The 15,510-nt window shown below is 41.4% G+C and overlaps 1 protein-coding gene across 2 annotated transcripts; it reads left to right on the top strand.

Annotated features, from left to right (window-relative positions):
• Nucleotides 1-8,598: 8,598 nt before the first annotated feature.
• On the top strand, nucleotides 8,599-15,479 carry LOC118285389 (transmembrane protein 230). 2 transcript variants are annotated; one of them, XM_035609016.2, is made up of 6 exons: nucleotides 8,599-8,755; nucleotides 9,961-10,038; nucleotides 11,652-11,766; nucleotides 12,134-12,256; nucleotides 14,727-14,869; nucleotides 15,052-15,479. In XM_035609016.2, the coding sequence occupies exons 3-5, from the start codon at nucleotides 11,665-11,667 to the stop codon at nucleotides 14,865-14,867; spliced, it is 366 nt and encodes a 121-aa protein (XP_035464909.2). In that variant the 5' UTR covers nucleotides 8,599-8,755; nucleotides 9,961-10,038; nucleotides 11,652-11,664; the 3' UTR covers nucleotides 14,868-14,869; nucleotides 15,052-15,479. The 2 variants fall into 2 exon arrangements, with proteins under 2 accessions (XP_035464909.2, XP_035464908.2); XM_035609015.2 differs by having other exon boundaries at nucleotides 14,727-15,479.
• The last annotated feature ends 31 nt before the right edge of the window (nucleotides 15,480-15,510 follow it).

Consider the following 15,510-nt stretch of genomic DNA (forward strand, 5'->3'; position numbering starts at 1 on the left):
ACACGCTCCCTCCCTCCTCCTGCCTCCTTCTCTCTGGCGAGGATTGAAAGTCGCATTGGAAAACCCCACCTGATCCACAGGCCACGCCCCCTCCACACACACACAGACACACACACACACACACACACACACACACAGACACACACACACACACACACACACACACACACACACACACACACACACACACACACACACAGACAGACACAGACAGATACACACACACACACACACACACACACACACACACAGAGTTTACTCTGTACTGTGCGTGTGACCCTGTAACCTCAGAGCCATCTGCTCTTATACTGGTCCTGCATGAATAAACAAGCCAGATTTACATATTTCTACGCGTTTATTACAAATCATGTGGAAGGGTAGTGATTTTACATAAAAGCATAGGACATTAGAGAGAAGCCTGATAAAACACATGAGTCGAACTTGCGAGTTACTGGGATTAAAATATACACACAGCTTCACATCCCATGATCATCAGACAGGTCTGCTAAATGCTGACGTATCTCAAGCTGCATTTCTACTGAAGTAATAATAATAATAATAATAATAATAATAATAATGATGATGATGATGATAATAATAATGACAATGTTTAATCACATGAAACTAAAGAAATGCCACATTTCCATCATATCAATCATATATCTTTCTTGGTACATTAATTTGCTAAATTTTCTATTAAAACATGTTACCTTTATTGGATCATGACCCCCCAAAATTCATCATTTATTCTGGAGAACACGTCGGCCAAGAGGACATGAAAAACCTATGATGGCTGAACTTCCATGAATTTTGGATCGTATTGTCATAGTCCCCAGAGGACTCGTCCGGACATTGTCCTGAACTTCTCCAGAATGCCTTCTTGCATGTGAAAACGCAAATGTCCGCAGGTGTTTCTCTTGCCAGCCCCCTGGTATACTGTAATCTCTGGACAATGTCCGAGTGAGCCCGTGCGTGAGAACGCAGCAGGAGAATCTCGGTGTAAGAGTCACAGCGAGCGAGTTACATTAAAATATTTGCTGACTCTTTTGTCCAAAGCAATGTTCAATTGTCATCACATGTCAGGGGTCGGCAGGTAGCATTGAGGGCCCCCATATAGACCCCACACTGGATTTTTGTTTTTAGTCATGCCCTGAATGGGAATCAAACCATGACCCTTCTGACCTATACCAGCTGAGATGGCATGTGGACGCCAACACGCTGACATGTTTTCCACAGAGGGAATTAACGGCGCCTCCTGCATGCTCCGCCCAGACGCCACAGGTCTGATCCGGAGATCATATCCTGCTGGTGTGAACGCGTCCGACTCGGGTGTCCCCCCCCGCGTTCGTCACATGTGAACGGCAAATTCCGGAGAAAGTCCGGAAGCAGTCCAGTGTGTTCACGTCTGAAAACAGCTACGATGTTCCTGGTGACCCCTGACCTCTTCGGTATGGTGCAGACGTATCCAAAAACTAACTGGCAGGAATGCAGGCAACCAAACTGCTTGTCTACATGCATGGCTTTAAAATGTAATGGGCTGATTGTAACGAAAGAGCACATTCATCCTTCCACAGCGACAATACACAGTCCCTGGAATTTTGATGCACTCATGACTATACCTCTTGTGCAGCTCTGCAGATTCGACTTACGGCTCAAACACGCGCACACGCGCGCTCGCGCACACACACACGCGCACACACGCGCGCTACGCTGTCGCTGATGAAGCTGTTTGGGATGGTTAAGTTTTCTAGGTGTTCTGGAGGACACTTTGTACGACTGGGACCTTAAATCAGATAGAGTGGGATGTATAGGGGCTGAAGGCGGCCAGCCGCCATCCTCAGTCCCGGCGGTGGCTGTCTTTTTTAATTGAGGGATGCCAGTATACTGCGGCAGAACCCGCAACAGGGATGGGAGGGGTCCAGGACATCAATAAAAGCTGAAGGATGACAAATAGGCTTTTCTTCCCCCCCCCCCAGGTTATTGTTTCACGTTGTGTTTATTTATGGCTGCCGAGACGGCTCACTGACCCGACCACAGCTGTCACTGAGCAGCTCTTCTCTCTCGAATGCCCGGCTGATGTGTTCATATTTAAATGACCGACTTGTCTCATAAGTCTGCCGCTGCCTCTGCTGCTGCTGCTGGGCGTATCGATCGAGCGTATGGATCTTTCTCGTCCGCAACTTTCGGTGTTCGTTTTGGGGCCATCCTTCAATTAGACGGGGCCTCCCGTCAATTCTCGTCCCCGTCTCCGTGACAAAGAGGTGAAGAATAAATACAAATTCCAAATGAACGGCCGAGACTTTGGCGGGACTGTCCAGAAGTTTTCTCGAGCACTTAAAACTTTGAAAACTCAGAGGCTGCGTTGTGGCGACGCAGTCCACGACTAGGCCTGCGACTAACGATTATTTTCATTAGCGATTAATCCGTCGATCATTTTATCCATTGATCGATTAGTCGGTTGGTCCGTGAAATCGTCACAGAATGGTGAAAAATGTCAACCCTGAGGCCAGGTTTTGTTTTTGTCTGTCACACCAAAGATATTGCGTCTACGGTCGTAGAGGAGCAAAGGAACCAGAAAAATATGCAATTAAATATCCACAAGTAGCTGAAATCATAGAAATGTGACATTTCTCATCGATTAACTGTTGCAGCTCTGTGCACAACCATAACTTCACATTTATTATGGCAGCAAAGGTCCACTAACATTGATCAAAAAGTGGTTATTTAAAATCAAATCACAATCTTTTCCTATGTTCAAGTTGTTTTTGTGCCGTTGGGCAGTTCCACAAGCATAGCCATATGATTTATTACTGTTACCGTGACAACAGGGGAACTATATTTCAGGAGACGCTCCAGAGGGGGTATAGGAACAAATGAACAGTATATGGTCACTGAGGTTAAATGACTTGTTTCCACATTTTCCATTCAGCCACTCCACACAGGACTGACGGAACAGATTCCTGCTCTTTATGTCTTTTTTGTCGTTTTGATGATTTTGTTATGAATAAATGATTTCGTTACTTAGTCAATCACGAGTCTGCCAAATTATGTTGTCGTCCACGACCCCGGTCGGAAGTTTAACAGCATCATCACGCATCAACAACTCCTTAATGAACACTGAACTTTATTTTCATTAAGGGAGGATTTATTAAAAGGGCAATTATATATTAGACTGTATTCATTTTAGATGATGGCAATGAAATTCAGCCCGGCATGTTTTATATTTATTATTATATTTGAATTATCTTCCCTTGTTTAAAAGTCACACAACAGGCAGATTAGCTGAAAATGTCCAGACATTAAATCGAGGCATATTGGGGAGGAGGGGTACATTTGACTTCCCACTCTTGCTTTAATAATTAAATAGCCGTAATTGAAGCCTTTGAACGGCAAAAAACAAAATGTCACAAAGTCGTCAATATTTGCCTGAATTTTCGTGCCTCTAAGCATAAAAAAGAAAAACTGTCCCAGGACACATAATGTATCTTCACCGTCTGTGTCAAGTTGCTCTGAGTCAAGATCTAAGAGGTGTAAACACTTTTTTAAATCCATCCTCCTGAACGCGGCTCCTCATTTGCATAGGTCACGAACTCGTATTAGCTGCAGACTGTGTGATGAGTTGAAAAAAATCCCCCCCGGCGCTCCTGCACCGAAACGACAGCTTGACAGCTTTTTTTTTTTTTTCTTTCTCCCCTCCCAACAAAGTTCAGTGAAGGACTCAGGTCCTCAAACTGCACTTTAGACTTCAAAAAAAAGAAAAGTGTCTCTTTTTCCTCCTCTTGAGTTTTCGGCCTCTCCCTCTTCTTCCCCTCGATGTGAGGGAGGCGAGCCAACCTGTCATTTGCGAAAAGGAAACTCACTCTTGGGCTCTTCAGCTGCTGTGTGCAATTTTGTCATCTATATATATATATATATATATATATATATATATATATATATATATATATATATATATACAGTATATATAGTCTGTCTTCCAAGTTCCCTTTGCTGGGCAGGCAGCCATCTTTAAGAGAGCCATTACTGCACCGCATCGCTCACGCCCCCCCCGCCCCCCCCCTCCCATAACTGATGTTGTCTCACATTCTCCGACTGCAGACATTAAACTGATTACCGTCTTTGGGAAAAACCCACTCTCTCCTCTCACTGCCGGGGGATGAAAAGCAAACGCGGCCGCTTGCCTCTGTTTTGGCAGAGAGGGGGAAAATACATTTCGTTGTTATCGGCTCCAGTCTGTTTATAAATTGCTTAAATTATTCACGGGGAGGTAAAGGCTTGGCCCCCTCCCCGCCGAGAGATCAGTTGATCCTAATTGTTCATCCTGTTTCGCCGCTCGAATGCAGAGGAGCGCGGCTGGCTGGACGACCGGCATCCGGGGGATGATTTCTCTTTGTGGGACAAAGGAGACTTGACATTCCGAGTCTATTTACAGAGCTCCTTTAAACTTTTTTTTTTTTTTTTCTTACGTACACTGAGCAGTAATTGCCACTTCCAACTCCGCAGCTCGGTGAAGTAAGAAGGGAAGTTACGGACGTCTAGTTTGGGAGAAGGCCGTTGGTGTTCACCTTAATCTGTTCGCATTCAATTGGCGTCCAGGAAAACTTTATTGTAAATCTGGTTTTCAGTGCACAGCCCACAGGACACATGAAAAGATTTCACAGCTCTTTAAATCTAATAAAGTCTTCCTGCATATTCAATCAGTGTTTGATGCGACGTTCAAAAACCATAACATCTAAATCACTTTACGCCTTTTATTCAGTTGCGTTGTGCTGCATATTGGACTGTTCTCAAGCTCCAGCAGAAACGGATTGTTTCTGTTTTTCTCCTCTATTCAGTCTGCGAATTTGTCTGCAGCCTCTTTCAACCCACTAAGTCAGCAACTTGCTCGTGAGGAAAGAGGAACATTTAGCAGTTGAAGAGACAGTTATTGTTCTCAGGAGTTGATGGAAACCTAAGGAGAAATAAAACAAGGTGATAATATTTCAAGATAGTGTGTCTAGTCAGCTCATTTTGAAGTTCTTCTGCCCCCTAGTGGCCAAAACTCGACCCAAGCAGCTTTAATATATCCTTCAAACACCAAACACCTGTTGTCTCTCAGAGGCATCTACCTTTTCCCAGCATGCTCTGCTGCATGTGTGACAACAGGCCCGTGACACTCAGCAGTAATTGTTTTTCTCTGATACCTGAGCAGAGGAATCCAGCCTCCTTTTTACATCACAGTTAATCTTTGAAGCGAGCCACTTCATCCATCAAACGCACGACACACTGTTTTCCTTCCCTGCACATCAAGGTAGGCGTTTCAAAAAGAAAAAGCGATGTCAATGTTAATTTAATTTCCTGCGACCGTGTACATAGGGCTCTGCGGACGTTGCCGGGAGGAGGCCCGTGATACCAGGGGGCTTGTTCGGGGATGAAAGACGCGGCGGCTCGACTTAATCAGGGAGTGCACTCAAGAGAGAGAGAGACGGGAATTGTGGAATTTGAAATGAGCACTTTTGATTCATTAGCTTATAAAGGGCCTCTGGGGGGTCGACAGAAAACCGGCATGGCTCACATCACATCAAGTCGAGAAGAGGAAGAAGAAGAAAGAAAAAAGAAAAACACCAATAGAAATGAAAAAGAAAGTTAATGACTGAGGAAACTGAGGAATGTCGTATTGATTGTTGCAAATTCTGGGGGTTTCGCTGCGTTTATCTGAATGAGCAAACAGGTACAGTCACTGCTTGTTGCAGTTTGTACACGTCGACTTTGGACCATCAAATACAACTTTTTGCCGAGAGTAAATATAAATTTACTTTGTGACTTCCTAAGCGACATCATGATGACGGTATCCCTAACAAATAAATTATATATTTATTTTTTTTATCTATATATGCTTCAGGTCGTGTCTTTAGACATGTAGGAGGCAGAGATACCTGGAAAAATATAGTTGAACGTTTGAACCATGCATGACGTCGATTTCTAACTTCTTTCGTGACATCACTCACTATATCATATCAAATGGTGGGGAATATTTTTATGATCGATATAAGCTGAAGATTGTACCTCTAGCTCTATCATTTGTGTTTTTCCGATCATATTTTTGTTGACCTTTGACCTTTTTGTCAACCATCTGGAAAAACACTCCCAAGTAATATTCTCGCCTTGTTTGGTGAGAAGCCCTCCAAGCATTGTTGAATCATTTTGCACGCACACACACACACACACACACACACACACACGCACACACACACGCACATGCACACGCACAAACACCCTGCAACAGTTGATCCATTACGGCCCTGTCAAGGTGAACAGGATGTCCTGCCAGCTCTGCCACAACAGGTGAAGCACCGTATTCATCTCAGGAGTTGTTGTTTTTTTCTCTTCTTCTTTCTTTATGACTCGCTGGAGTAGCACCAGCAGGAGCGGAGCGGCGCTAACACCTATAGTGAAGATAAAGAATAGGATGCTGCGGGCCGTGAAACACTCTCCATTTTAGTGGGAGCATCTTGGCATCCGTTCCGGTATTTTCGGCCTCAACTTTTCAGCACTTTCTGACGACCGGGGGACCGAGAAGAGGGTTTTTTGTGTTATTAAAGTGCCACGAGGTTCTTTGATAGATGGCTCGCCGCATGTGGATTTTTTTTTGTTCATCTGATCACATCTGTTTTATTAAGTGCATCAGTCTGGCCCCTAAATAACGGAGAGAGGTTTGGGGGGGGGGGCTGTCCGATATTTATCCTAAGTACTGGCAGAAGCAGTTTGACCACAGGAGTTTTCAAAACTCTGGATGACCTATGAGTTCTAGTAAGTTTTTGTTGCACTTTAATACCGTTCATACATTTCCATGTTGTCAAGTGTTTGATTTAATATAGACAGAAAGGTGAGTTGCTGATATGTCATCCGGAGTGTGCACTGTATTCTGCTCCATTGCTAATGAAGCTTTTTCCAGCAGTTTTCCTACATCACTTGACAAGTTCTATCTGAATTTATAATATTTCAAGTAGAGCAGTAAATGTGTTGGGTTATTCAGTGTGCAGAGATATATATCATATTAGAACACAGCCGAGGTCTCCTGCCGCCAGTAAAAACATTTGCTTCCATTTCAGTTGTAATTTTTTTTTAGAACTTAATACGACCAGAGGCTTCCCCAAATGCCGTGACTGGGGTTATTAAAGAGTCTTGTTGTTATGATTAAAATGTATTTTCCTAAGCACCATCAACATAAGCACACAACAGATGAGGCTGCCCCCGCAGCTCTTCGTCTCGAGCTGCAGCTTTTTGATTTTGCCTGTAGGATGAATTTTTAATGAAATGTATCAGACATTCCTGAACTGTGTGAACTGTGTGAACTCTGTTTCCGTCTCCCTCCGGTAGAGGAAAACCTGCCCGGAGGAGGGTAAATACTGAAAGTCTGCACGAGCCGTTGTGACTATTTTAGCAGTGAATCATCATTAGTGACATTTGTCTGTTAATTGGAAAACACACCACATTTTTCTACAAAACCATTTGAGAAGTGCGTGCAGCACTTTCCATGTTAATGTCTGAGTCTAAGAAAGCTGATTGACTCTTTATTAATATACAGAAATGACACGTCAGAAAACAGCCAATTCAAATGGAGATTATTGCTTAATGGAAATTTCACACATACATTAGTGACACACTGATGAACTACAGGGAGAGGAAGTAGTTTACATAAGATGATTTTAAACTTTTGATTTAAGGCTGCTTTCTATGTTCAGTGACAAACAAAACTCAATGACAACAAATCAATCTCATATAAACCATTACTTTTTCCCAATAGTTCATCACCCGTTGGTTCAGGGAACATTGGTTGTTGTGGGGGAACATTACAAATCCAAAATCCTCACAAGCAATAACAATGCTAAAGTAAGTTGGATTGGACTTACATTATTAATGCATCCACGCTTATGGCATTGCACATTTTCTCCCAATTATCACGGTTAAACTCAGGAATCTAACATAATCAAACACAAAACAATGTTCAACATTCAAACAAGATTTTAAAGGTGAAAAATCCAAACTCACGTCCGACGATTCCTTTGTTCTGAACGAATTTGGAGGTAAAAAAAATAATAAAATAGGGGCCGGCATTTGTAGACCTAGGGGTGTGGTCAAATTAGGAGTGACTGGCTGCAGGTAGGGTGGAGACTTAGGATTCTACCAGGTGCAATGTGCAATGCAATAATTCACAATCATCCTAACATTATGATAGTGAATTCAGTATTCAACCTTTCTTGTGTCCTCATGCCGAGTATTCTTATTATGTTATTGCTTATCTTATTTTGTTAATACACATTTTATTCTCTTACTGTCTATTTAATCTTCTTCTTCTTTTTTAATATGTGCCATAAAAAAAGTTGCGTTAAAAGTGAAAAGTCTTCTTCTTCTTCTTCTTCTCCTTGTGTCTTTATTACTTAAGTCCTTTATCATTTACTTTATTGAATAAGGCATCTCAGCATGTGTCTTTTTGTACATGTTGAAAACTTTTTTCCCCTTCACACTTTGAATGCAGGTCACTTTTATTATGCACTGCTTGTTCCTCCACCTCCGAACATCAGCTAAACCGGACGCGACCGGACAACACGGACGTGAATCAGCAGGACACTGGACCGGAAGCAGGACGCCGTGGACCGGAACCAGGACGCCGTGTTTTTTTCCCCAATGCATGAAAACAACACAGTGGATGCGCAGAGCAGCTTCCTGCTCCGGATAACGACACGCTGCTGTTTCCACTTCACCCCACGCTCAGGTAAGAAACGAGACGAGAAGGAGAAACGAGTTATTTTCAAACGAGCTGTGTTATTACTTGACGCGAGCGAGCGTCTGTTAGCGCAGCAACTTCTGGGAAGCTAACGCTGCAGCTAATTAGCTTAGCGTATGAGTTCACGTGAGACGTTCACTGTCTCTAAAATAAACCAGTTATAAACACGAAGAGGCGACTTATTTATATGTTGCCAATAATTAGCCACAGCCCATGTCGTGACTTTATAAAAAATGTACAAAAACATTTCTGAGGATTTCTAAGTGTTTTTTCTTGTACTGTCTTTCCCAAAGGTTATTGTTTCGACAGTGTACAACTGTATTCATACTCAGTAAGATATATTACAGTTATCGTACAGCACTTTAAATACCTGGAATTGGATCAGAATTATATGCTTACACATTAAATATGTCATTCAGACAATCTATAGCGGCGAATTAAGACCTTTAAACAACTGTCCTAAAACTAGCAAAACTAGCTCATACAGTGTATTTTTTAAGGGAACAAAGTAGCCATGGTTTTAATAATACTCCACCTTATTTTCTAATCTCTCACTGTTTATTTGTTTTTTATTAATTGTGTCTTGCTCCATTATGCACTAAAATGCTGTTTTTCAAATCTGCCCCAACACTTCCAGCATATGAATCTGGTGTAGAAATAATATCTATTTTTTATGTCAATTTCTGAACAATTATTTTTGTGTGCATTTTTATTTGAAGTTGTCAAAACCCTCTGAGAAACTATATATAAAGGGATGGCCAGTGTCCTCAAGGTTAGGTGGACGGTAACCTGAATAATAATAATAATAATAGTAATAAAGCGATAATAATTACAAAGCATGTACGTCCACAAATTTCCAACAGGTGGCAAATTAAAGGCAATAAAAACTAAAGTAAAAAAATAGTTACGGAAAATAATGCTAGAAACAGAAGTAAAACGAAAAGGATTGTACAAAATTTATATAATCAAAACAATATTATGGAAAAGCCTTTGCACAAAATAATCTAAAATAACCAATCCACATGAATTATAATCTAATGGATACTCCCACGTGTAGTGCATGTTTGCTCTCTTGCATAACTTTTCTCTCACATCACTGTTTCAGATAATACAAGGACAATCCTAAACAATTGTCTCCTGAACACGTTTCCACCTATTTCCTTTTTTATTTCTTATCTTTGTTAAATCCACAGTATTCCCCTGGAGCGGTCGGAGCTGCTACTGCACGTCAACTGAAAACCCGGAGCTCTCGTCATCACAGACGCCCGGTGGTGAGTTGATGTGACAGCTGCCAGCAAAATAACACAGTGTTTCTGAAATCTCCCCCGTACTTTGTCTCGAGCGGGAACAACAGTTTGTATTTCATGGATTTAGTCGGGGGCTTAAGTGCAAGGATGCACACGGCCCAAACCTGCCAATGTAAACAAAATCTGAGTCCTCGCGTCCCTCTGGGGCAGATCAGCTGTTTGTTTGTGTGTGTGTGTGTGTGTGTGTGTGTGTGTGTGTGTGTGTGTGTGTGTGTGTGTGTGTGTGTGTGTGTGTGTGTGTATTTCTCTTTTTATTTATTTATTTATTTAGTTTCCCTTTTCTCTGTTTGTGTGTGGATGCTGAATGCAAAGGAGGCCTATGGCAATCTGTCCTGTTTGTGATAAAAATTGTCTAGAATAACGCTGCGCGGCTCGCGTGGAACGAACACAAGGAACGTGGTTTGTATAATGAGAAGCATCATGGCTGCAAAAAAGGAAGAAAAGCATTAGTACCAATTTTCTCTCTTCAGATGATATTCCTGTAATGTGTGAAAAGGATATTTTAAGGATTTTTTGGATACCTACATACAGTTTCTGCTCTCGCCAGAACAAAACAAAAACAGAAAGATCAAAAGTTCCCCAAACATCTCATTTCACTGCTACAATACTTCTTAACGGAGGCAGTCGGTGACCTCGCCTTTGTCTCAACTGGGGAAGTGAAAGTTGAATCAGACTGTGACTATAAAAAATATATGATTTCATTATAATAATAATAATAATAATAATAATAACAATATTCATGTAGCACCTTTCAAAACAAAGTCCTTCACCAAGAAAAATTAAAAGAAAGAAAAAATAAGGAAACAAAACATCAAAGACATTTTTAAACAACACAAATGTGGTTTAAAATCAAAAGCAACAAAAATATTTATTTTAAAACAAGGACAGCAAGTGATTTACCACATAAAACAGTTAAAAATAATGGTGAGAGAAAATGTCAGAAGTATTTAGAAAGTGAGATTTAAGAGATGATTTGAAAATTATTCCAGAGGTTGGTGTTTACGTACTCAAACAGTCCTGACATAGTAGAATGAATGAAAAAAGAAGGGCCACCAACTTCACGGTCTCTCTAAAATTTAAACCTGGGTGCTATAGATTTTTAAATTTTTTAAATCAATGTTGTAAAAGAAATATTCTTTTCACGGAAAAGCTCACCCAAGGGTTTGATCGATATGAGAATGATGTGAATCATCTGCTGTGGCCTTCGCAGTCCCAAGACACAGATAGATCAATAAAAACAAGATAAACACCGTGGTCATTATAAAAAAGTGTCTCTGTAAAAGAGTAATTTAAAAGATTTGTGTGTGTGTGTGTGTGTGTGTGTGTGTGTGTGTGTGTGTGTGTGTGTGTGTGTGTGTGTGTGTGTGTGTGTGTGTGTGTGTGTGTGTGTGTGTGTGTGTGTGTGTGTGTGTGTGTGTGTGTGTGTGTGTGTGTGTGTGTGTGTGTGTGTTGGGAAATATGTTATAAATCCGTGAGCAGCATTGTTAGAGTTAAGTTAATGTACAATAGAGACAGAAATCCTGAATGACTGGTGTGATCATGGGTGATTAATGTCTCTGCATCTCTCTTTCCAACAGCTCCGATGACACGATGAAGGCAGCGAGAAACAACATGTTGGGCGCTGGAATAACCAACGCCAAGGTCAAGTATTCACGTCTGGCTGCCGACGAGGACGGTTACATCGACCTACAGGTGAGAGACGTGACATCACCGGCTCTGATGTTGTGTCGCGCTGCTCTGTGGTTTGTTGTACAGTGATTGTTGTAATTGTTAGATCGCTCAGCCGCCTGGTAATTCCCTAAACAATTCACTGCCACGAGCAATGGATTTTTCAAATGAATGACTTCCTGATAATGTGTCAAATATCAGACGACATTTGACTCAACAGCTCAGATTAAAAGTTTGTTTCTGTTATAACACGGGCTCATTTTAATATCTATAATAAAAGTGATGTGTGATATTTGCCTTTCCACGCAGTTATGAACCGTAGTAAAAAAAACAAAACTCCTGAAAAAAATTGTCCTATGTTTTGTCCCCAAACAAATTATTTAAATCCCAGTTCAAGAAGAGTCCGCCGAAGGTCCCGTACAAGGCGATCGCACTGGCGATATTCCTGTTTCTGATCGGCTCCTTGCTGATCGTCTTCGGGGCCCTTCTTCTGTCGGGAACCATCAAGGTCGAGGTGAGTTTGGTCCCAAAAAAAATCTGTTCAAGTGACAAACTTACTGATGTTTGATATCGAAGGACTGTAGTTTGAAATGTGTCTCCAGCATAATAATAGACAATTTCTTGTTGCCAAAAACTCCCACAATGTCTGGATTCCTGAAAACTGATCGTTGTTAAGGAAACAAGTCTCCTGAAAATCCTTTTGTGATTAAAATACTGCCGTTTGGAAGATATTTATATTTATGTTCCTCCTCCAATAATATTAATAATAATAAAAATATTCACATTTAAGAAACTGAAATCAGAGAATTTTGACTTTCATAAAAACTACTTGAACCGATTAAACAATTATCAAAATAGACGGCGATTAATTTAGCAGTCGATTACTGTTGCAGCTCTGCGTATAAGGGTTCATTTTACGGTAACGAAAACAACGATTCTTCGTTTCGTAGATGATTAGACACTAATTAAAACATCATTACGAATATTATTCCTCATTTCCTCCAGTGGATCCGCACTGGACCTTTAAAATCAGGAACCATTTGATCAAAGAAAAGTAAAAACACGTGTGAATCTGACCACGCGTTTGATGTCAGCTTCTGCTATTTGACAATTTTCATACTCATTTTCTTCTGTTCCAAATATCACAGTAGTCTGATATTCCAGACTCGGGGAAGCAAACACAACTCGCCTACATTTCAGCTCGAGCATTAATTAAGACGCCCGCACTGCAGTTAATCATGTTTTTCAAATTGCCGTAATTAAGTCGTAATGCTAGTCGTCCTGACATTTCGTAGCCTCGCTCGCACTTTTTAATGGTTTGTGTGCGTTTGATTGTAATGACTTTGATTTTTTTTACACCTCGGAGAGTCAACTCTCTGCGGATCCCACGAACGTTTTTTTTTTTGACCCCCTCAGTCTGCGACAATTGTGTTTGCAGAAAATTTGATTTGACATGAAGGCAGCAGCAGCAGCAGCAGCAGCAGCAGCAGCAGCGTCGAGGAAGTTGCCAGTCAGCCCACATGGGTTTGAAGACGCATATCTAATACCTCAGATTACACAAGCTCCTCCGAGCAGTGGATGATGAAGAAATCGGAGACATGCGGGTTCTATTACAAAAACGAATCCTCATGATGAAACAACCGATGCCCTTCATGACTTCATTAACAAAGCTAATAGCAATTTTGGATATTAGATAATCGGATTTTAGAATTGGGACAGTTTTCCCCAAATCGTAAAAAGACATTCATAGATCTTCTTTACTGATGAAGACCATGTGCATTGCTCCTTTAAGTAGCACCTCTTGTACGAAAGAAATACAGAAACACCTCCTTTTTTTCCAGGCACTGAAGCGTAATGTCTGCAATTTTCTGAAATGAAAGCAAACAACAACAACATATTGATAACAAAGACTTTTTTTTTAAAAAACAAACAGAAATCATGGTATCTTAGAGAGTAAGACACATACAGCAGGTGAACACAGTTCTTTCTACGACGGAAATCAAATGTTGTCTGCAAAGTTTCGTCTCTGCGCTGCAGCCGAAGTTCCCACGAACGTCCAGTTCTTCCCAAACCAGCTCGTCTCTTTGTCTCTTTTCTTTTCTTCTAATATTTAGACTCGGCATCTTGCGGTAGGATGAATCCCTGATCCCCTCACTTTGTTACTTGAAATACACCGTCCTACTTCCCTGCAGTACGGTGTTGTCCTCATACTGCGTCAGATGGTTTTGTGAAACAGACAGAAAGTTTGTAAGTCATCAACAAATGTCAGGCCTGTGCGAATATTTTGGGAATAACTTTTAAGGTTTAATTCACAGTCCAACGTGTACATGGCACAAGAAAAACATTGAAACGACTAATGCAGCATCTTTGAAGAAAAAAGATTGAGAGAGAGAGAGAAAGTAACTCAGTGCACAAGACTGCCATCTGCTGGTGAAATCAAACACATGCCTTTGCGTTCTGGTGGGTCGCTTTTGTGTGTGTGTGTGTGTGTGTGTGTGTGTGTGTGTGTGTGTGTGTGTGTGTGTGTGTGTGTGTGTGTGTGTGTGTGTGTGTGTGTGTGTGTGTGTGTGTGTGTGTGTGTGTGTGTGTGTGTGTGTGTGTGTGTGTGTGTGTGTGTGTGTCTGTGTGTGTGAGTCTGTGTGTGTGTGAGTCTGTGTGAGTGAGAGAAATGAAATGACTCAATGATTTACATGAAACCAGACCTCAGACAGATGAAGTCATCGTGTCCGAGGGAGTCTTGCGAACCCTTTTCATGCAAAGGATTTATTATACGTCGCGCTAGCGGGCGATGTGGAGATAAGTATGTTTAAACGTCTGCTGAGTACATCGAGACACCGCCTCCGGCATCTCATTACCATGTCACACTGCTCCAGTGTGGGATGCTTTTTTTATTCATTTACACATGGTGAAGAAGTGTAGTAGTGAGTTAACAAGGAGCACATGACAGAAATGTCTAATCCCCTCTGTTCTTCCTCCGTCTTCAGCATCCGGACCGCACCATTCCCGTCATCATCATCGGGATGCTCGTCTTCCTCCCTGGATTCTACCACTTAAGAATCGCCTACTACGCCGCCAAGGGTTACCGGGGTTACTCCTACGACGACATCCCAGATTTCGGCGACTGAATGTAAAAAAAAATTATCAAAAATGACTGATTGGTGGAGAGTTCCCCCTTCGTCTGCCACACTGTATTTCCTGAGACGGTCGCCTGCTGTTTACTTTGATTTTTCTGAATGTCTGTAGCAAAAAAAAAAATGATTATAGCTGTTTTGTAGATTTTCTATAACCGTCTCATTCATTGTCGTACAGGCGTTGAGAGTTCCCGCGTCACTGACGCGTGGTGAGTGGAGGACGCCGCGACGGCTCGGCTGCATTTCGCTGCTATCAAAAACCTGCCACTTCATCCGGGACATGATAGAAAACCTGGGATGAGTGACGAGACCGTCCACACAGGTGCCTTTAGCTTTACTACTGCTAGACTGAGAATCATATTGCACAGTTGCACAGTGTATCTTTAAAACAAAATATTTATTTATTTTATGAATTTATTCTGTATTTAAATCATATGAAGCTCGGGGGAGGGCTGTATTATTTCCCCCGATAGATTGTATATTTGCTGTTCTATATCCAAAGAAGGTCGCGTTGTTTAAAAAATGTCAGAACGTGTTTATTTTTGTTTTTGTTTTTTACATCCATTTGCTTTCATTAGAAAAATAAAGAAAAAAATGAAATCTGAACTTGGGTCTGATTTGTTACAGTGTCATTTTT

This window comes from Scophthalmus maximus, chromosome 20 (assembly GCF_022379125.1).
Source record: "Scophthalmus maximus strain ysfricsl-2021 chromosome 20, ASM2237912v1, whole genome shotgun sequence".
NCBI classification, from domain to species: domain Eukaryota; kingdom Metazoa; phylum Chordata; class Actinopteri; order Pleuronectiformes; family Scophthalmidae; genus Scophthalmus; species Scophthalmus maximus.